The 23,175-nt window shown below is 42.8% G+C and overlaps 1 protein-coding gene across 1 annotated transcript in view; it reads left to right on the forward strand.

Annotated features, from left to right (window-relative positions):
- The first annotated feature begins 17,880 nt into the window (after window positions 1-17,880).
- CLSTN2 (calsyntenin 2) overlaps window positions 17,881-23,175 on the forward strand; it is a 728,679-nt gene continuing 723,384 nt past the window's right edge. The window contains exons 1-3 of the mRNA XM_061168062.1: window positions 17,881-18,036; window positions 19,879-20,389; window positions 20,424-20,699. Coding sequence (XP_061024045.1) covers window positions 17,881-18,036; window positions 19,879-20,389; window positions 20,424-20,699 — 943 coding nt within the window. The remainder of the gene's footprint in view (window positions 18,037-19,878; window positions 20,390-20,423; window positions 20,700-23,175) is intronic.

Raw genomic sequence — 23,175 nt, forward strand, 5'->3', positions numbered from 1 at the left:
CCGACTCTCATATCCATACATGACCACTGGAAAAAACATAGTTTTGACTAGATGGACCTTTGTTGGCAAAGCAATGTCCCTGCTTTTTAATATGCCATTAGGTTGGTCATAACTTTTCTTCCAAGGAGTAAGCATCTTTTAATTTCATGGCTGCAGTCACCATCTGCAGTGATTTTGGAGCCCAAGAAAATAAAGTCAGCCACTCTCCCCATCTACTGGTGGGAGTAGTGGTCCCAGTGGTCCCAGTGGTCCCAGTGATGGGACCAGATGCCATGATCTTAGTTTTCTGAATGTTGAGCTTTAAGCCAACGTTTTCACTCTCCTTTTTCACTTTTATCAAGAGGCTCTTTAGTTCCTCTTCACTTTCTGCCATAAGGGTGGTGTCATCTGCATATCTGAGGTTATTGATATTTCTCCCAGTGATCTTGATTCCAGCTTGTGCTGCATCCAGCCCAGCGTTTCTCATGATGTACTCTGCATGTAAGTTAAATAAGCATGGTGACAATATACAGCCTTGACGTACCTCTTTTCCTACTTGGGACCAGTCTGTTGTTCCATGTCCAGTTCTAACTGTTGCTTCCTGACCTGCATACAGATTTCTCAAGAGGCCAGTCAGGTGGTCTGGTATCCCCATGTCTTTCAGAATTTTCCACTGTTTATTGTGATCCACACAGTCAAAGGCTTTGGCATAGTCAATAAAGCAGAAATAGATGTTTTTCTGGAACTCTCTTGCCTTTTCGATGATCCAGTGGATGGTGGCAATTTGATATCTGGTTCCTCTGCATTCTCTAAATCCAGCTTGAACATCTGGAATTTCATGGTTTGTGTATTGCTGAAGCCTGGCTTGGGGTATTTTGAGCATTACTTTGCTAGCGTGTGAGATGAGTGCAATTGTGCAGTAGTTTGAGCATTCTTTGGCATTGCCTTTCCTTGGGATTGAAATGAAAACTGACCTTTTCCAGTCCTGTGGCCACTGCTGAGTTTTCCAAATTCCCAGCATATTGAGTGCAGCACTTTCACAGCATCATCTTTCAGGATATGAAATAGCTCAACTGGAATTCCATCACCTCCACTAGCTTTGTTTGTAGTGATGCTTCTTAAGGCCCACTTGACTTCTCATTCCAGGATGTCTGGCTGTAGGTGAGTGAGCACAGCATCATTTTCTGGTTCATGAAGATCTTTTTGTACAGGTCTTCTCTGTATTCTTGCCACCTCTTCTTCATATCTTCTGCTTCTGTTAGGTTCATACCATTTCTGTCCTTTATTGTGCCCATTTTGCATGTCTTAGAGACTGAGACAGAACTGTGTTTGAGTGTCTCCTGTGGAGGTATGGGTTAGCAGTGGACTGCTGCAGAGGCAGAGGCTCTTGGGTATAGCTAGGTACAGTAGACCTGGGTATGGCATAAGCCATCTTGGAGGAGGTCACCATTAACCCCACCATAGAGCTGCCAGAACTTACACAGAACTGGGGAAATAGACTCTTGGAGGGCACGAACAGAACCTTGTGCACACCAGGACCCAGGAGAAAGGAGCAGTGATCCCACAAGAGACTGACCCAGACTTGCCCATGAGTGTCCAGGAGTCTCTGGCAGAGGCGTGGGTCAGCGGTGGTCTGCTGCAGGGTTGGGGGCACTGATTGTAGCAGTGGGTGCATGGGACTTTTGAAGGAGGTCCCCATTATCTTTATTATCTCTGCCATAGTTTGGCCCCAGGTAAATAGCAGGGAGGGAACACAGCTCCACCCATCAACAGAAAATTAGATTAAAGATTTACTGAGCATGGCCCCACCCATCAGAACAAGACCCAGTTTCCCCTTCAGTCAGACTTCCCTGATGGCTCAGATGGTAAAGCATCTGTCTACAATGCGGGAGACCCAGGTTCGATCCCTGGGTGGGGAGGATCTCCTGGAGAAGCAAATGGCAACCCACTCCAGTATTCTTGCCTGGAAAATCCCATGGATGGAGGAGTCCAATAGGCCACAGTCCATGGGGTCGCAAAGAGTTGGACACGACTGAGCGACTTCACTTACTTGCTTCACTCACTTCCCCCTCAGTCAGTCTCTCCCATCGAGAAGCTTCCATAAACCTCTTATTACTCTCCATCAGAGGGCAGATAGAATGAAAATCACAATCACAGAAAACTAACCAATCTGATCACATGGACCACAGCCTTGTCTAACCCAATAAAACTATGTATCAGCATAAATAACTCATAATACCATCTTATTGTCTTTTTTAATGTCTATAGCACATGTGGTTTTGCCCTCATTTTCATTTTAAATATTGTTCATGTGTATTTTTCTTTCTTTGTTTCCTGGTTAATCAGGGCAGAGTTTTTCCTATTTCAATAATTTTTAATTTTCTTTTTGAAAATTGAAATATAGTTAAATACGTTAGTCAGGTATATTTCATAGTGATTTGGTATCTGCATACAATAAGTCTAGTACCTGTCCACATAGTTAAATATTATTGACAATACCATTTATTGCATCCCTGTCTTATCTATTGTATAAGTTTGTAACTCTTAATCCCCTTTAACTGTTTCACCCACTACCTTTACCCCCTTCCCTTCTGTGAACCACACATTTGTTCTCTGTGTGTTTGTTTTCTAGATTCCACATATACGTGAGATCATATGGTATTTGTCTTTCTCTGTATGACTTATTTCATTGAGCTTGGCATCCTCTAGATCCATCCTTATTGTCACAAATGGCAAGGTTCCATATATATATATATATATAGAGAGAGAGTCTGATCTAACCTGTTATTCTGGGCCAGTGTTTCCTTATTAATACTCTGTTTGGTTGATCTGTCCATTGCTGTATGCTGCTGTGCTGTGCCCTGTTATGTCTGACTCTTTGAGACCCCGTGGACTGTAGCCCACCTCTGTCCATGGGATTTTTCAGGCAAGAAAACTGGGGTGGCTTGCCATGTCCTACTCCAGAGGAATCTTTCTGCCCCAGGGAGCAAAACCAAGTCTTCTGGGTCTCCTGCATTGGCAGATGGATTCTTTATCACGGAGTCATCTGAGAAGGCCCTCCATTCATGTATATGAGGTGTTAAAAATGCCTACTGATATTATGTTACTGTCAATTTCTCCCTTTATCTTTGTTAACATGTGCTTTATGTATTTAGGTGCTCCTAAATGGGTCCAAATATGTTTAAAATTGTTAACTCTTGTTGTATTGTTCTCCTTATCACTATGCAATGTCCTTCTTTGTCCAGTCTTTGTTTTAAAGTCTACTTTGGGTAATTCCGTGGCGGTATAGGACTTGGTACTTTCCCTTGCTGTGGAACTAAAATTCCACAAGCCACACAGCATGGCCAAAAGCTTTAAAAAAATAAAAAGATAAAAACAAATAAGAGACAAATATTATATGATGTCATTTAGACATGAAATCTTAAAAAAGAGAGATATAAAAATTAAAAAAAAAACTAAAGTCTATTTTATCTTATATAAGTATTGCTACCCCTGCTTTCTTTTTGTTTCCATTTGCATGGAATGTTTATTTTGTTTCACTTTAATCTATCCTTCACTTTCAACTTGTGAAGGTTTATAGGTCTGAAATGATTCTACTGTAGGCAACATATATATGGGCTTATTTTCTTCTATTCAGCCACCCTGTCTTTTGATTGGAACATTTAGTTTTTTAATATTTAAAACAATTATTGATAAGTATGAACTTACTGTCATTTTGTTCACTGTTCATTGGTTATATTTTTAGATTTTTGCTCCTATCTTCTTTTCCTCTCTTTCCTTGAGATTTGAGGATTATCTTTAGTGTTATGTTTGATTCCTTTCTTGACTTTTTGTACGTATATCTATTACAGCTTTTTGGGTTTTGGTTATCATGAGGTTCATCTTTAACAACATCTATGTCTCTATGTGTATGATTATTTTAAGTTGATGCTCTCTTAAGTTCTTAATGAGAAAAGGAAAGATATACCCATTTAAATGCAGAGTTCCAAAGACTAGCAAGGAGAGATAAGAAAACCTTCCTCAGTGATCAGTGCAAAGAAATAAGAGGAAAATAATAGAATGGGAAACACTAGAGATCTCATCAAGAAAATCAGAGATACCAAGGGAATGTTTCATGCAAAGATGGGTTCAGTAAAGGACAGAAATGGTATGGACCTAACAGAAGCAAAAGATATGAAGAAGAGGTGGCAAGAATACAGAGAAGACCTGTACAAAAGATCTTCATGAACCAGAAAATGATGCTGTGCTCACTCACCTACAGCCCTACATCCTGGAATGAGAAGTCAAGTGGGCCTTAAGAAGCATCACTACAAACAAAGCTAGTGGAGGTGATGGAATTCCAGTTGAGCTATTTCATATCCTGAAAGATGATGCTGTGAAAGTGCTGCACTCAATATGCTGGGAATTTGGAAAACTCAGCAGTGGCCACAGGACTGGAAAAGGTCAGTTTTCATTTCAATCCCAAGGAAAGGCAATGCCAAAGAATGCTCAAACTACTGCACAATTGCACTCATCTCACACGCTAGCAAAGTAATGCTCAAAATACCCCAAGCCAGGCTTCAGCAATACACAAACCATGAAATTCCAGATGTTCAAGCTGGATTTAGAGAATGCAGAGGAACCAGATATCAAATTGCCACCATCCACTGGATCATCGAAAAAGCAAGAGAGTTCCAGAAAAACATCTATTTCTGCTTTATTGACTATGCCAAAGCCTTTGACTGTGTGGATCACAATAAACAGTGGAAAATTCTGAAAGACATGGGGATACCAGACCACCTGACTGGCCTCTTGAGAAATCTGTATGCAGGTCAGGAAGCAACAGTTAGAACTGGACATGGAACAACAGACTGGTCCCAAGTAGGAAAAGAGGTACGTCAAGGCTGTATATTGTCACCATGCTTATTTAACTTACATGCAGAGTACATCATGAGAAACGCTGGGCTGGATGCAGCACAAGCTGGAATCAAGATCACTGGGAGAAATATCAATAACCTCAGATATGCAGATGACACCACCCTTATGGCAGAAAGTGAAGAGGAACTAAAGAGCCTCTTGAAAGTGAAAGAGGAGAATGAAAACGTTGGCTTAAAGCTCAACATTCAGAAAACTAAGATCATGGCATCTGGTCCCATCACTGGGACCACTGGGACCACTGGGACCACTACTCCCACCAGTAGATGGGGAGAGTGGCTGACTTTATTTTCTTGGGCTCCAGAATCACTGCAGATGGTGACTGCAGCCATGAAATTAAAAGATGCTTACTCCTTGGAAGAAAAGTTATGACCAACCTAATGGCATATTAAAAAGCAGGGACATTGCTTTGCCAACAAAGGTCCGTCTAGTCAAAACTATGTTTTTTCCAGTGGTCATGTATGGATATGAGAGTCGGACTATAAAGCAAGCTGAGCACTGACGAATTGATGCTTTTGAACTGTGGTGTTAGAGAAGACTCTTGAGAGTCCCTTGGACTGCAAGGAGATCCAACCAGTCCATCCTAAAGGATATCAGTCCTGGATGTTCATTGGAAGGTCTGATGTTAAAGCTGAAACTCCAGTACTTTGGCGACCATATGTGAAGAATTGACTCATTTGAAAAAACCCTGATGCTGGGAAAGACTGAGGGCAGGAGGAGAAGGGGATGGCAGAGGATGAAATTGTTGGATGGCATCACCAACTCTGTGGACATGAGTTTGGGTAAGCTCTGGGAGTTGGTGATGGACAGGGAGGCCTGGTGTGCTGCAGTCCATGGGGTTGCAAAGGGTCGGACATGACTGAGGAAGTGAACTGAAATAACAACTTACGGACAAAAGATTCATCACTTTTGTCTCTTAACCGTACTCCTAGCTTTATAATTGATTGATCAACTACCTTTACTACGTGTTTGACTTAATAATTGAGATTTTTTGGGGGGGTAATTTTTATATTTTTACTTTGGTTTTCTCTTTTTTGCTTAGAGAAGACCCTTTAACATTTCTTGTAAAGTTGATTTAGTGGTGCTTAACCGTTAACTTTCTCTTGTGTATAAAATTGCAATCTCTCCTTCAAATCTGAATGATAGCCTTACTGGGTAGTGTATCCTCAATTGTAAGTTTTTGTTTCTCATCACTTTGACTATATTGTATCACTCCTTCTGGTCTGAGAAGTGTCTGCTGAAAAGTCAGCTGATAGCCTTATGGGAGTTCTCTTTTATGAAAATAATTGCTTTTCCCTTGCTTTCAAGATTCTTTCTTTAATTTTTGCCTTTATTTATTGTGTGTCTTCTTGTGTATCTCTTTTGGAGTCATCCTGTTTGGAATTTTCTGCATTTCCTGGACCTGGATGTCTCTTTCTTTCCCCAAGTTAGGTTTTTTTTTTTTTTTTTTTAAGCTATTATTTCTCAAATAAGTTTTCTCTGCCCCCACTCCTCTCCTTCTAGGATACCCTATAATATGAATGTTAGTATACTTGATGCTGTGTCAGGGGTCTCTTAAATTGTCCTTCTTTTTTATTTTTTCTGATCAGTTTGGGTGATCTCCGCTACTTTGTCTTCCAGCTCACTGCTCTGTTCCTCTGGTTCATTTATTCTATCATTGATTCCTTCTAGTGTAGTTTTTATTTCAGTTATTTTATTATTCAACATTGTTTGGGTCTTCTTTATATTTTCTTGGAGGAGGAAATGGCAGCCCACTCCAGTATTCTTGCCTGGAGAATTCCACGCATAGAGGAGCCTGGCAGGCTATTCTCACTGTGTTCATCTGTTCTTTTTCTGAGTTCACTGAACATTTTTTGATCATTACCTTGAGCTCTTTATTGGGTAAACTGCTTAATTCCACTTCATTTACTTCTTTTTCTGAGGTTTTGCCTTCTTCTGTTATTCGAAACATATTCCTCTGCCAGCAGCTTCCTCTTGCACCTCACAAATTCTGAGGCTTGATGTTTACCTGATTGTGGCCTCTGCTGTCACCCCGGAGGATGGATCCTTGTATGTCCCACCAGTGCTGCACAGACTTCTCTGTTGCCCAGTGAGCCAAGTTTTGCTCTTCCCAGTGATGTTTGGATCTCAGTCCAGGGGAAGATATAGGTGACATTTCTTTGGATACTTTAACTTACCCAAGGGATAGAGGTTATTTCCTGTATATGCAATTCTTATATTCTTTGTAGTTCCCTTTCATGTTCATTAGCCAATTCCATATTACTCTAGTTCCCTGTTAATAATTCCTTTTATTAAATTTTCTGCATTCAAATCACTGAGAGGATTCTATCTCCTAATGGGATCCTGAGCAATACATAAGCTATTATTGTCCAGTATTTTAGTCCTATCGTGTTTCCTTCAAATTTAGCATTGCCCTTGTTACTGTACCATGTGAATTTTGGTTTATATTTAAACTAGTATTTATCAATACCTTTCTTCCCCCCTTGTCTTAGTTTCCTGTTGCTGATGTAACAAACTCCACAAACTTAGTGGCTTAGAACAAGACAAATTCATTATGTTACAGATCGGTAGTTCAGAACTACAAAATGGGTCTCAACTGGACCCACATCAAGATTTTGGCAGACCTGCATTCCCATCTAGAAGCTCTAGGGAGAATCCCATTTTCTAGTCTTTCCCGGCTTCTAAAAGGTGCCCACATTCCTTGACTGGTGGCTCTCTTCCTTTACTCTCAATGTTAGTATGTTAGGCCAAGTCTTTACCAGGCTCTCATTTCTCTGATCTCCTCTTCTGTCTTCCTCTTCCACATTTAAGGATGATTGTGATTACAGTGGGCCCCCTCAGATAATCCAGGGTAATCTCCCTATTTTAAGATCAGCTGATTGGCAACCTTAATTCCATCTATTACCTTAATTCTCCTTTGCCATGTAAGGTAATATATTTACAGATTCCAAGGATTAGGATGTGGTCATCCTTGGGGGCATTATTCTGCCTACCACACCATTTCTTCTTATAACTCAGAGTTTTAATTTTGGATTATTTCCCTGTTCCTTTGCAACTTTATGTTCATGAGAATAATTTGGGGGATAAATTAATTTTTGCCTAAAAAAGGCATTGTTTTATTTTCATTTTTGAATAACAATTTTGACAGTACTCTTCTTTCAACATTGTGTGTCCTGGCTCCCACTATTGCTACAGAAAGGTCAGTATCAAATTGCTGTTTATTTGCAGATAATCTCTCTTTGTGTATAGTGTTCTCAGGTTTCACTTTGATGTATTTTGGTATAGATTTTTTTTTAAAGTACTTATCCTTTTTAAAATTTATTAGAATTTCTGAACTAAAGACTTGACGACTCCCAACAATTCTGGAATGTTTTCAGAAACTATTTATTTTTATATTGTCTCTTCCTTTTTTCTCTCTTGGCTTCTTCTGGAACTTTGCATCAATCTCTCATGCCTTTTCACCTTTCTTTTTTGTTTTTTGCTCATGATCTCTCTGGCCTGAATTTTGAATAATTATTTGCATCTATTTTGAAGTTCCAAATTTCTCTCTTCAGATACATATAATTTGTTGTTTAATTTGTTCATTTTGTTTTATATCTCAATAATCACATATTTTTATTTCTAAAGGTGTACTTTGTTCTTTCTAAAAGAAAGATTATTCATTAATGTTTTCCTCTCTGTTCTTCTCAAGCTTTTAAGAACAGTTCTTTAGGTATAATAAATGTATTTAGATTTTTATGTCTCTAAATTTCAGTATTTGATTTCTGTGTATTTGCTTTTCCTACCTATGTGCTGGTTTGTAATCACCTATGTATACATAGTTTTTATCCTGTGCTGTTTATTTTATTCCAGACTTTACCTGTGGTAATTTTTTGAGGGCTACACAAAATTTTATTCTTCAGTATATTTTTTCTATCAGTTATAGGTGATACTGGGGCTTCCCTGCTGGCTCAGAGGTAAAAAATCTGTGATGCAGCAGACTGCCTGCAATGCAAGAGATGAGGTTTAATTCCTGGGTCAAGAAGATTCCCTGGAGAAAGAAATGGCAACCCACTCCAGTATTCTTATCTAGGAAATCCCATGGACAGAGGAGTTTTGAAAACAAGTCAAACATTAAACAGAAAACCTTTTTTAAGAACACAAATACATGAGTTATATCTATGGATGCTCAGGAGAGATTTTTTTCACTTACCCTGGGCTAAAGTTTAGTCAGACAGGTGTCCTTGCTGTCCCTTTCTGTGAGGTTTATTCCTCAGCCTCATAGTAAAGATGTAGCCTCTTAAAGTGGAATATGGACTTTAGGTTCTGAACATCACAGGACATGCAGACATTAAAGGTCTACAAGGCTGGCAAAATCACCAGGGCAGAGCCAGATTTGCGACTCACATACTTCCCAGGGTTTCACGTTTCACTGAATTTTTTATTTTGCAAAATCCTTATTTTTGTGTCAGCTCTCAGTAGTGTATTTAAAACTTTTCTGATTTGCCTATTTTTTTTTTTATCTATCATATTGTTGAAAATGGAAACTTAACAATTTGTATTTTATTCTTGCCATGATATATTTGGTTTTCCCATTTGTTATTTCTACTTAATATAATTTAACTGCTAATTAATATTCTATTGAATGAATATATCATAATTGAACACATTTCCTGCTGAAGGATATTTCTAGTTTTCTGTTTTCATAATCTTGAAAAATACTACAATGAATATACATATACATGTTTTCACATGCATGTGTGTATTTTTAAAATATATAACTAATATATTATATGTGTATATATATATATATATATATATATAAATAAAACAGTGATGGCTAGATGTTATGGGTAGAATTGTATTCCCCCCCAAAAAAGTCTCTCTTGCTCTCAGTACCCAGAATCTGAAGTTATTTGGAACTAGTGTCCTTGCAGACACAATTCGTTCAGTTAGGATGAAGTCATGCTGCAGTAGGGTAGGCTCCTAATCCACTATGACTGGTGTCCTTGTAAGTAAAGAGCCACATGAAGACACAGAGACACAGGAAGCCCACGTGACGACAGAGGCAAAGATTACAGTGATGCTACCACAGTCAAGGAACAGGGTTATCAGAAACTGAAAGAGGCAAGTGGAGGACCTTCCCCCAAAGGCATTAGAGAGAACATAACTGACACTTTGATTTCAGATTCTAGCCTTCAGAAGAGTGATGGAATAAATCTGTTTAAGGCAGCCAGCTTGTGGTACTTTGCTACAGTAGCCCTCTGAAACTAACCTGGATCCGAGTATGTTTGAGGATTTAGTTTTAGTAGGTTCTGCCCACTGCTCTCTAATGTTCAATTACACTCCCACTATCAGTGTGTAAATATTGCCAGTGCTCTTCAATCTCACCACTGTATGGTTTTATTGGACTTTAACAACTTTTCCAAGTTGGTAAGTGTGAAATAGTATCTGTTTTCATCTGCTCAGGCTGCTATAACAAAACACCACATCTGGATAGTGTGTAAACAACAGAAATTTATTTCTCCCAGTTCTGGAAGCCAGAAGTCCAAGATCAGGGTGCCGGCATGGTTGGGTGAGGGCCTTCTGCTGTGGTGCCATCTTCTCTCTGTATCCTCAATGGCCCAAAGAGCCAGGGGTGTCTGTGGGATCTCTTTTCTAAGGGCATCAGTTGCACTTATGAGGGTGGAGTCTAATCACCTAATAATAACCTAACCACCTCCCAAAGACCCCAAATCCTAAAATCATCATCTTTGAGGTTAGGTTTCAATACTAATTTGGGGGGGGAGGAAAACATTCAGATCACAGCAGTATCTTTTTATCATTTTTAATTTCTGTTTCCCTGATGACCTGTGGTATTGAGCATCTTTAGTGTGTTAATTTGCCTTTCAGATTTATTTTTCTATAAATTGCCAGTTTATAAATTCCCCCTCATTTCTTAATTGCTTAGTTTATTCTTATTGATTTGTAGAAATCCTTCACATATTCTGATACCAATCTTTTGTTAGTAATAAGGATTGCAAATATCAATTTTCACCTCATGGTTTCACATTTCATTTTACTTAGGGTGTCTTTTAATGAACAAAGGTTCCTAATTTCAAAGTACTGAATACATCAATACCTTTCTTCATGATTTGCGCTTTTTGTTTTGTGCTTAGGAAATTCTTGCCTACTTTTAAGCTATAAAAATACTCTCCTAAACTCTTTTAAAATTTATAATTTTGCATTTTTCAGATGAAGCCTTTGTTCCATCTGAAGATCGTTCATTGCTGCTGATTGACTCATCATCTCTCCTTTCCCCCACTGACTTCAAAGAATATGTTGCTTTTTACACATGTGTTGATCTTTTTTTTCTAAGGTTTTTTTTTTTTTTTTTTTTGATGTGGACCATTTTCAAAGTCTTCACTGAATTTGTTCCAATACAGCTTCTGCTCTATGTTTTGGTTTTTGGTTTTTCGCTGCAAGGCATGTGGGATTCCATCCCCCACTCCACCCCATGACCAGGGATCAAACCTGAACTCCACCCTCCACACTGGCAAGTGAAGTTCCAACCACTGGAAAAGGAGTATGTCAAGGCTGTATATTGTCATCCTGCTTTTTTAACTTGTATGCAGAGTACATCATGAGCAATACTGGGCTGGAAGAAGCACAAGCTAGAATCAAGATTGCCGGGAGAAATATAAATAACCACAGATATGCAGATGACACCACCCTTATGGCAGAAAGTAAACAAGAACTAAACAGCCTCTTGATGCAAGTGAGAGAGGAGAGTGAAAAAGTTGGCTTAAAGCTCAACATTCAGAAAACTAAGATCATGGCATCTGGTCCCATCACTTCATGCCAGATACATGGGGAAACAGTGGAAACAGTGGCTGACTTTATTTTTTGGGGCTCCAAAATCACTGCAGATGGTGATTGCAGCCATGAAATTAAAAGACGCTTACTTCTTGGAAGGAAAATTGGGACCAACCTAGACAGCATATTAAAAAGCAGAGATATTACTTTGCCAACAAAGGTCCGTTTAGTCAAGGCTATGGTTTTTCCAGTGGTCATGTATGGATGTGAGAGTTGGACTGTAAAGAAAACTGAGCACCGAAGAATTGATTCTTTTGAACTGTGGTGTTGGAGAAGACTCTTGAGAGTCCCTTGGACTGCAAGGAGATATAACCAGTCCGTCCTAAAGGAGATCAGTCCTGGGTGTTCATTGGAAGGACTGATGTTGAAGCTGAAACTCCAGTACTTTGGCCACCTGATTCGAAGAGCTGACTCACTGGAAAAGACCCTGATGCTGGGAAAGATTGAGGTCAGGAGGAGAAGGGGATGACAGAGGATGAGATGGTTGGATGGCATCACTGACTCAATGGACATGGGTTTGGGTGGTCTCTGGGAGTTGATGATGGACAGGGAGGCCTGGCATGCTGCAGTCCGTGGGGTCGCAAAGAGTCACATACAACTGAGCGACTGAACTGAACTGATCTGCATATCTGAGGCTGTTGATAATCTTGATTCCAGTTTGTGATTCAACCAGCCGACATTGAATGATGTACTCTGCATATAAGTTAAATAAGCAGGGTGATAATATACAGTCTAGACATGCTCCTTTTGTCTGTTGCTCCATGTCCAGTTCTAACTATTGCTTCTTGACCTGCATACAGGTTTCTCAGGAGACAGGTATGATGGTCTGATATTCCCACCTCTTTAAGGATTTAACAAGCATACTTGTGAGAAAAAACATTTTAATTCTGAACTTTCTATTCTGGTTTGCATGTTATTTTTGCCTAGTATTTTGCTGCTATTTTGTTTTTAGATCACGCAAATTACTCATTATTTTAACTTTTTTTGTTTCATCGCTTAGATCTTATTTAGATATATCCACATTTTTTTTATTGTACACTCATCCTTCTTCTGTCTTAGAGTTTCCTTCTGTGAGAGGCAGCTGATGACCTAGCATTGGGTGCCTGAAAGCATCTTTGTTTCATATTTATTCTTCGACAACAGCTCAGCTATTTAAAGAATTTATTAATTACAGGCATGTTTTAAGCACTTTGAAGATACAGGCATCTGATCAGTTTCTATAAAGAGTTTAAAGGAAGCCCTAATCTCTGTTTGTAAAGTACAATTTCATATTCGTGTATATGAATCATGTTACATAAATCTTCAAAATCCTTAATCATTGTTTGCACATTTGCTCTTTGTAAAGCTCTTTCTCGTTTTCCTGCCCTCTCTTCCTCCCTCTCTCCCTCCCCTGCTCTAGGTAGCTGCAGTATTAAATCAACCTTTAGACCAATTTTAGCAAAATGAATTTACTTTGGATTTTAGTAGTCTGATTTAAGAGTATTCATCTCCAAACTCTAAATCCCATAAACAGCTTGATATTTTTTACAATAAAGTCAGCTTCCAACATTCAGTTGCTCATGGATGAAAGCAAGAAGGGAACCACGCTTTGCCATTTAGGAAAAGCATCGGGTTTTTAATGTCCTTCAATTCCTCTGCTGGCAAATATATACCATTTATCATGTGCCACCACATGACACTGCTTTTTGACATTCCCAGATGCTGTAGAGCATCATGTGAAGGTGCTATAATATATCCTGTCCCCTTTGGACACATGATTCACTACACATTACCATGCCAACCTGGAAAAGAATTTCTTAAATATTGAGAAATATGAAAGACATAAAACTTTAAAATTACTTGGGTGAAATGATTTCCTTGGAGCAGTCTAGCAAGCTTGGATGGCTGTGAATGAGAAAGAGCAGGCATGGGTAGCCTCTTTCTCTGAACCAGGAAAATAAAGAAGTGCTTACCCTTTCACTTCTCTCTTACTAGGACCTCTCCACTGGGCTGTTGGTATGGAAGGCACTTCCTGGCTCCTGGTCTGGTTGGCTCCAGGCATTTTAAGCACTGATGTTTGTATACTTATTAACTCCCATGTAACTGGACATGGTCTAGATGAAGCTCTGGATCAGGAATCAAGAAAACTAGAATCTACCCCAGGCTGTATGACTTTAAGCCAACAGCATAACCTCTCTGGGCTTCCATTACCTTCTGTATAAAATGAAAACAATACTTTCACCACACACTCATCAGCATACTCTCTTACTCTTTACCAACATCCCCACCAGTAAGAATGTTTTGAGTTTTCTAGCATGAGGCTGACAGAGCAGGTAGATTTAGATATAGCACACCTGAACTGGTCTGGCAGGGCATGTGAACTGGTGCTTCCTGTGACAGTGGGTCTGGTGGGTCTGGCACTGATGTTCATGGGCATTCACATATGTTCACATTTTTCTTGCATAGATAACACCAAATACTGAAGCATCAGAAAAAAGCCCACCAAAAGCAGAAGTGGTTCTGGGTGAGTACCCACTCTCACTAGGGATGGTTTCATTTACTGCATCTCTGCCATTTGGCAGGGAAAGGATTCACCTCTTTACAATTCATTTAACCCTAAAAATAGTCTTGTTACATTAAGTTACATATTGCACCTCCATCTGTAGATGAGGAAACTAGGCTCAAACAGAATAAGCAGTTCTCTTGAGTCATATTTAGGTAGATAATAGTAGAACTGGGTTTGGAATCCAGGCTTGTGCAATTGTAGAAATCATTCTTTTTCCATTAAGCCCCATTGTTTCCTTTTCTTGGCCCCTACAAATCTCAACATTTGAGCTACAGAATAGGACTAATTACACACCACTCACAGGACTTACCTCACCACATTTTCCTTTTCCCAGTCTTTGTTGTAGGGACCAAGTTAGAATACGTATGTTTTAGTTACTCTTGATGCATTACAAACCACCCCAAAACTTAGTGGCATAAACTGTTACCAAGCAAAGATGCACTGCCTGATAGGCATAGAATATGGCATCAGTTTTTTAGAAAAGAACTTTTATTGAGAGATCAACCAGCAAGGAGACAGAAGACAAGGCTCTCATATCTGTCCTGATGTGGGGTTCAAGGGTGAAATTTAAGGAGTTAGGGGAATTTCAAACTTGGATGCTGTTTGGCTCATCTTGAATTAGTTCCTACAAGCTACTTGCTGGTTGGTACCTGGATTTTCCTTATTGAAGGACTGCCTGCTTCATAAAGAGCTTTGGTGGCAACATTTCTATTCTTTGAGTCCTGCAGACTGAAGATTCTTGGTTCTGGACTCATCCTGGAGACAGGGGTTTCTGTCTTGCACCTTCACAGTTCTGTCTCTATAAAATAATTCAAGATTTGATTAATCAGCAGCCTATTTAAGGAGGCAAAACCAGTATAATCTGGGTAATGTTTTACATGCTGTTTCACAACAATTTTGTTCCATACACTGTTGGTTTCTGTGAGTCAAGAATACAGACAGGGTATAGTGGGAATGACTTGACTCTGTTTCATGATGCCCCAGGCTTCAGGTGGAAAGACACAAACAGCTGAAGGTGACTCAGCACCTAGGAAGTGGAATTACCTGGAGGTTCTGGGATGATGCAAATGTTGGACTCAGCTGGAGCTGTCAGTGCACTTACACGTGGCCTCCTCACGTGGCCTGGTACCTTCACAACATGGCTGGCAGCCTCAGGTCATTGGATTTTGCCGATGGAGACACTAGGGTCCAAAAGTGAGCATCCCAGTGAACAAGGCAGAAGCTTCACTGCCCTTATGATCTAGTCTGGGAAGTCACAGAGCATCACTTCTGCCAAATTCTATCTGAGGAAGCAGTTGCAAGCCTGTTCAGGTTCAAGGAGAGAAAAGATAGATCCATCTGTCAATGGGAGAAATCACTGAATTTTCTGGCTTTTTTTTAACACCGCAGGATATAAAGGTCCAAGGAAAGTATAAGAGAGTGTGCTGGAACAATTCCTTGGTATATCAATGACATCTTTGTTTTCAGTCAGGCACTCTGCCTCGCCAAGCATAGAACATTCATGTCTAAACAATGTCGAACATGAACTGGATTTGGTTGTGAACAAGCTTGTCTCGCTTTCTCTTGAAGATAAATGCGTAAACTTTAAAAAGCTCCTTTGGCAGAGGCAGCGTCTGCAGGAGCACTAAAGCATCTGAGAGATGTTGAAAATTCGGTAACCTGTCCAGTTGCTTGTGGGTCATGAAGACTCAGCCTTGCCTGCCAAGATGGGGGAGGGGAGCAATAAATGACTCCAGTTCTTTAAGAATCAGGTTTCTGACCTTTCGTTTAAAGTTAAGTATTTTTAGTTAAATTCAATTTAGGTCATGTAGAAAGCCGCAGTTTAATTTTCTTTTTAAAAATAAGTTTCCATAAGCTGGTATAATTTATTTTCCTCAATCATCCAGTTTAAATTATTCAGGGGCTGTGTTTTGGTACTTAATTGGGCAAAGCATTAATGACCCCGGTGAAAATGAGAGGGAATGGCTGTGTTTATGTCAGGCCTGTTCCTGTTAGATTCTATTTTCTGAAACAGCAGAGTTATTTATTTATTAAAAACTATTGACCCAAATAAATTGACTGAGATTCATTACTGCTTTGCCAGGTGGGGCCCTGGGCTTGGAGCTTCAAGTGACCAAAGCCTTACATCATCTGCTCACCATTTTTGAGCAAGATCTGTAAAAGAACACACCGCAATAGCTAGTCAAGAGTAAAGGGGGCAGCCTCAACAAATTCAGAGATTTGTATCACTACTTTGGTTTCAATTGGTTATTTAAATAATTATTTAATATTCAGAAATGATGGTGGATAAACAGCTTTTTAAAAGCTGAATTCCCGAAGCTACCTCTTCTGATTTGAAACTACTTTTAAAAGAAAATTTATTTTATTGATGTATAGTTGATTTACAATGTGTTAATTTCTGCTATACAGCAAAGTGATTCAGATATATATATATTTCTTCATATATGGTTTATCATAATCTTTTCCATTATGGTTTATCACAGGATATTGAATATAGTTCTCTGTGCTATAGAGTAGGACCTTGTTGTTTATCCATTCTACATATAATATTTTGCATTTACTAACCCTAAACTCCCAAGTCTTCCCTCCCCCTTGGGAACACAAGTCTGTTCTCTATGTTTGTGAGTCTGTGAAATTACTTTTTGTTGCTTACTTATCCTACATGCTTCTCTCAAAACCATAATGTGTGAGAGAAAGAATTTCTATTAGGCAGACATTAATTCATATCCTGCACAATTAAGTTAATGTAGATAAGTTACTCAAACTTTCTGAGACAGTAACCTGGTCAGAACAAAGTAGGAAAATAACACCTGTTGGTGAAAGGATTAAATTAAGAATGGGATGCAAAACCCCCATTGCAAAGCCTGGCACGGAGTGAACCGGAACATATTAACTGTTGGTTATATTACCTACTTTTTGTATCTGCAATGGCCCAGCACAGGCAGAGGACATAGCGGTGCTCCATACAGATGATGTGGGCTCAAGGCTCTTGTGGCCTGAGAATTGCCAAGGTTGAACTTACTCACCTTCATCCCCTCCATGCCAGGTTGTTAGTGCCTTTCTTGCAAAAGATATAACTCAGGTTTATGACTGGCATTTCAGAGACTTGGGAAGTAAGGATGAAATGGAGACATTTTTACAATTATTGAACATTGACTATGTGCCAACACATAAGAGTTGTACATATATTTTCTCATTTACTTCTTGTAATGACCTACTTATGAAGTAGGTGTGAAAGTGAAAGTGAAAGTCATTTAGTTGTGTCCTACTCTTTGTGACCCACGGACTATACAGTCCATGGAATTCTCCAGGCCAGAAAACTGGAGTGGGTAGCCTTTCCTTTCTCCAAGGGATCTTCCCAACCCAGGGATTGAATCCAGGTCTCCCACATTGCAGGTAGATTCTTTACCAGCTGAGCCACAAGGGAGATGCTCCTTAATCAACCACCCCAAAATGTAGTGGCTGAATGTAACCATTGATTACTTTTCATAAGTCAGTGGGGCAGCTCTGATGTGGGTCAGGATTGGCTGGTCTTGGCTGGACTTGCTCATGTGTCTGCGTTCAGCTTGTGGGTCAGTTGCTGACTAGTCTAGGATGACCTTGGCTGGATGGATAGCTCAGCTCCACTCTGCGTGGTCTCTCAGCCTCCAGCAGGTCACCTCTTGGTTGACCTGGAAGAGGAAAAGAAAACATGCATGGTGGCTGTCCTACTGGCCAAAGCTAATCATGTGGAGAATATATCCAAAGGGAATGAATTCAGGGGGGTATAAACAAACAGGGGCCATTAGTGCACTTGAATTTTTACAACAGGCATAAGTCATCACCCCTAATCATAGAGGAGGAAATAGAGGTTACCAATGTTATTAGCAACTGGCCTGCCTCATGGTGTCTTTCTCTGCTGTCTTCTTTCTGGTGATCTGCTGCATGGGGCTGCGGATGCTTCCCCATCAGCTGTATGTTCCCTTCTTTCTCATTATTTGGTATGATTTGAAAGTCCATGTAAAATTTTGGGAACTAGCCAACTGGTCTTAAAAAACTCAATAGAAGGACATCAAAAGACAGAGCAGGTAAGTCAGTAAAGTAGGTTTATTTATTAGAAAATGAAGGGGAGGCAGATATGTAATTGGATGGAGCATGGAGTTGTTGTTTAGTTGCTAAGTTGTGTCCAACTCTTTTGTAACCCCATGGACTGTAGCCCGCCAGGATCCTCTGAACATGAGATTTCCCAGGCAAGAATACTGAAGTCATTTGCCATTCCCTTCTCCAGGAGAATTTTCTCCACCCAGGGATAGAACTGGCGTCTCCTGCACTGGCAGGCGGATTCTTTACCACTGAGCCAACCTGGGTAGCCCTGGGTGTAGCATAAATGGAAGAAAATGAGACACATCTATATTCTTCCTCTATTTGCTGGCGTCCCTGATTTTGCCTGGGTCAACATTTCCTTCTCCACACCATCCTTTCTGGATCCAGACACCAAGTCTGAAAAGCGCAAGGGCCTGGTGTGGGCCTCAGGCCTTTTTTAGCCCTTTGACCTTGAACAAGGAAGTTTGCTCCATTTACTCCCGTGTGAAAGGACAGTAACAGCACAGACGCGGGTTGTGCAGGTTAAAGGAGACGGGCAGGTGAAGCGCCCCTCCTGGGCTGAGGCTTCCTGCAGCCGATGTTATTCATGGCTGTACACCAAGCACCTCTCAGTGCCTGGAAATGCAGAAGAGTCCACCTGCACAATGGCAGTAGCTCTGGGTAAGCTGCCAAGCCGGGCGCAGAGTGACTGAGCAGCTCGAGGGCTGTTAATGGATTTTATGGCTTTGTTGAGTACCCCAAACTACAGTTATTAATTATAGGATGCTGTTTAGACACCGTTGCGGCATATACATTTTGTTAATTGATTTGTATAGGCTCATATCTAGCAACATAAAGAATGTGCCTAACACAATGCATTGTAATTGCCTTTTACAGCCTTCTTTGGCTTCTCACACAGGAACAAAGACCTTAAAGAGAGGATGGACAACTCTGCTGGGTCTTTGGATGGTCTAATGTCTAATTTAGTGTCCAGTGGCAGGGTGACATTACCTGTCTAGGTGCTCAGTAAAAGGGATGAATCAATGAATAAATAACTTTTGGTTCTCTCTGGATTTCCCTGCGTCCTTATTTGAACCCTGACCTGTGTGTGATATTGGCACTGCATACATGTATGTGAATACGGTCAAGGATTTATTGTGAGCCATTAATTAGTGTTTATGGAGTACCTCTTTGAAACCTCTGTGGCTTGGGGGTGGGGAGGATCGTCAGGAGTGCATGGCCCTTGCACTCTGGGAACTGACAATTACTCACGAGGTGTTACAAGGCATGACGTCAGGTGGCCTGGTCTTAAGATACGTGGAGTGAAACAGAAAGGTGGTAACTTCTTGCCTGGGCACCATACTGCAGCGAAGTTTCTGTCCCACTGTAGCCTCGGCAGGCCCAGCGCCCCAAGTCTGCCTTCTGTGATCTGGTCCATCAGCCTCCGGGAGCCTTGGCTGTCCCTGCCTCTCCAAGATGGTGCGGACTCCGGCCACTGCCCTTCCGGTCCGCGGTGATGCACACGGCTCGGCAACTCCGACCAGCGCTCGCAGCACGCGCGCTCTCCAACTCTAGCGTGGGCCGGGCGCCCTCCCCAGACCAGGCGGCATAGAACGTCCAGAGCCCGGGCCAAGGGCAGGACTCGCAGCAACGCCCCCGCGTGTCTCGGCGCGGATGTCAGCTCCAAGGGCGTGGCGGGACCCGGCGCCCTGAGGCCCAGCGGGAGACGCTCAGGCTCCCGGGGACCACTTCTGAGGAAGCCAGTCATCCCTCGAGGCAGTTATTTGCAAGCCGGAGCGAGAAGGGTGCGGGGCCAGAGGGCTCCCCGCAGCCGCCCACCCGGCCCTCTGGGAGCCGAGTCCTGCCTGGAGCAGGAAAACTGGAGCAGGAGCGCCCCGAGAGCTCGAGGACGGCGGGGAAAGTTAGGGGCCGGGGGCGCCGAGCCGCCAGCTCACGGCCGCCGCCGGTGTCCGCGCCTCATGAATATGCAGGAGCCGCCTCCCCCCGTCCGTGACGTCACGGGCCGTCCCGGGGTGAGCGACGGAGCCGCTCAGGGTCCGTGCCAGTGAGCGCGGCTGCTGCCGGCGAGCGAGCGAGCGAGCGAGCGGCGCGGCGACGGACACCGGAGACCGAGCGCGGCGGCTCCCGAAGCGCACCCAGCGGCAGGGCGAGGCGGCCCGCGGCCCGGCGCGCACCGGAAGGGGAGAGCCCGTGCGGGCAATAGGCGGCGGCGGCGGCAGCGCAGACGCGGCGGCGGCGAGGATGCTGACCGGGAGGCTGTGGGTGCCGCTCCTGCTGGCGCTGGGCGTGGGGAGCGGCAGCGGCGGCGGGGACAGCGGGCGGCGCCGCCTCCTCGCGGCTAAAGGTGGGTGCTGGGGAACTTTCTTCGTCTTCGAGGAGGAAAGCAGGGCGGGCTTGAGAGGGTAAGCAGCGGGGACCCGAGCTCACGCCGGATTTGCACACCCTTCCTTGCCGCAGCTTCCCGGCGTTCGTGCGCCCAGGTTGCCCGAAGTGAGCGCCCTGAGCCGTGGACTAGACAGATTTCACCTACGGACGCCGACCCAGCCCCTGGGCGGGGCCTAGGGACCCTGGGGAAGGCGAGGTCTGGGGAGTCGGGATAAGTTTGGGGGCTGTCTGCCCCGGGGTCGGGGCGTAGTGGCTGAGTCGCGGGCTCCGGCCGGGGGACGGCTCGAGCAGGGCGCTGTTGAGGCGCGGAGAGGCAGTTGTCTGCTCCAGCCCAGAGGGAGGAACCAGCGGCGGCGCCTCTAAGGAGAGCAGGGCTCGTCTCCCAGCTCGGGGATGGGGTGGAAACTTGTGGGCTCCAGAGAAGGCTCCCCCTGGCTGGCCTCAGGTTCCCCCAGGGTGGCTCTGGCTCCCCTGGGAACGCGCGCCCTCGGGGCGGGCCGCCGAGTCCAGGAGAAGTGCGGGATGTGATGTTTCCCACAGCCTCTGCGACTGTGCTTCGGCACCGGAGCGCAGAACCTGGTGACCTCCCTCCCCGCTACTCTGGTTCGCTTGGAGTTTTGACCTCTAGGCTCCTCGCGCCTCGGAGGAAGCAAGATCCGGGCGAACGCCTGGCGCGGTCGAGAGGCTGTAGGCTGGCGAACCGCGGAATTTGCTGCCTTGGTGTGCGTGGAGCAGCGCTGGGGTGGGGGCGACCCGAGGGTGAACTGCAAACGGAAGGTCACGTGCTTGCTGGACGGTGGTGGGAGAGGCAAGGGAGGAGCAGAGCGAGGGGTGGGTGGCGGTGGGCGCCGGAGAGGCAATTCTGGGCTGGGGCGCCCAGCTTTGTGCTAACTTGTTGATTCTCTGCGCTTTACCTAGGAGGGCGTGCGCTTGGTTTAATCGTAGTGGTCAAATTTGCCCGTTAACCAGCTCGGGGAGGACCGTGGCCATTGACCGTCGTCAGAGGAAGGAGGAGTTTGCTCCAGTAGATAGAGACGCCCTATTAGAGGCAATCTGATTTGCAAGCTGGCTTTGCACTGTAGCTTCCACTTGGCTCAAGAGGGAATGTTTTCTGTTTTAATTACCCTTGGAGGGTGGGGAGAGTGCGAGGCAGACAGTTCGCCTCCTGAGAACCTCGGAAATGCCTCTCCCGCAACTTGCGAGTGATACTGTTGAGAAGGATAGTAGAGTTTCTGTTAGTTTTGTGGTGACATGGTTTTTGGTGACATGATTTTATAAGCAGGCATCCTATTTCTTTTCATCCCATCCCCCCACCGCCATCTTTGAGAAGTAGTTTCTTTTGGCGGAAAACAGCTGAAAACTGATGATGAAAATGTCTCAAACATGTGGCAAAGGTAAAGGAATGCGTGAAGAAGTCGCTTATCACCGGAGAGACTGTTGTTTTTGTGAAAACGGAATTAATGAAGTTCCAAAACTTTTGCTCTCCTTCCCCAATATAAAAACGTTGTTAAACAGGCCGGTGATATCTATTTAATTTTTTTCGTCACTTTGTAGCAGAGCAAATGGTGTATGTATGAGCAGATGTCTGCAAACAGGAGGGCTCACAGCAAGTGAAGAAAGAAGGGAAAACTTGTTTGAGAAGAAGACCTGGTATGCTAATGCATCGCAGGGTTCCCAGGTTAGAATGGAAAACGGTACAGATAAAAGAGAAAGATTGAAAAGAAAAAAAAATCCAGGCTCTCAATGATTCACGCTCATATGAATAATTATGTGCATTTTAACCAACACTGTTCATCTTCCCCACACAGAACATACTCATTTCGTGCTGACAACAAGCCATTTGTCTTTCTGGAGTAAAAAGTTGATTGGTCTGCTGAGTTGCTCTCTGAATCACCCGTCTTCCTTCTTTTTCCTACCACTGGGGGGCTGCAAAGGGCGTTGTTAGCTGCATTTTTTTTTTTTTTTAAAGACAAATGTGTAATACTTGATCAAAACAGAGACATTTACTATGACACTTCGGCTGGGAAATACAGGACTGACTTTCCTTCTCACAATGCACATGCATTTTACGTTTCCAAATTTCAAATCATCTCTGAAGAATGTTTGAGACACTGAAGGTTATGCTTTGTATATGATGCATCCTGCCACTGACTTTGCAATTTCTAACATTCATGTTGTTGTTATTCCCATATTACTAAAGAAGAGAAAAGGCAGGAAGGCATGCAAAGAAGACTGAATGAAAAATACCCTTCTTTTCCCGTACAGTTCTGAATTCATGTGTAGAGGAAGATTGGGAGTGGGGTGTCAGGCTTCCTGGCAGACTTGAATACACCCTCTGGACAACTGTCTGGAAGCACATCTTGCTGGCTTGGGCTCCTGTATGATGATGTGTTTGAGGCGCACAGCTGGTTCTGCCTTTGTGTTTCTTGCTTCTT

The sequence above is a fragment of the Dama dama genome, chromosome 19, assembly GCF_033118175.1.
Source record: "Dama dama isolate Ldn47 chromosome 19, ASM3311817v1, whole genome shotgun sequence".
NCBI classification, from domain to species: domain Eukaryota; kingdom Metazoa; phylum Chordata; class Mammalia; order Artiodactyla; family Cervidae; genus Dama; species Dama dama.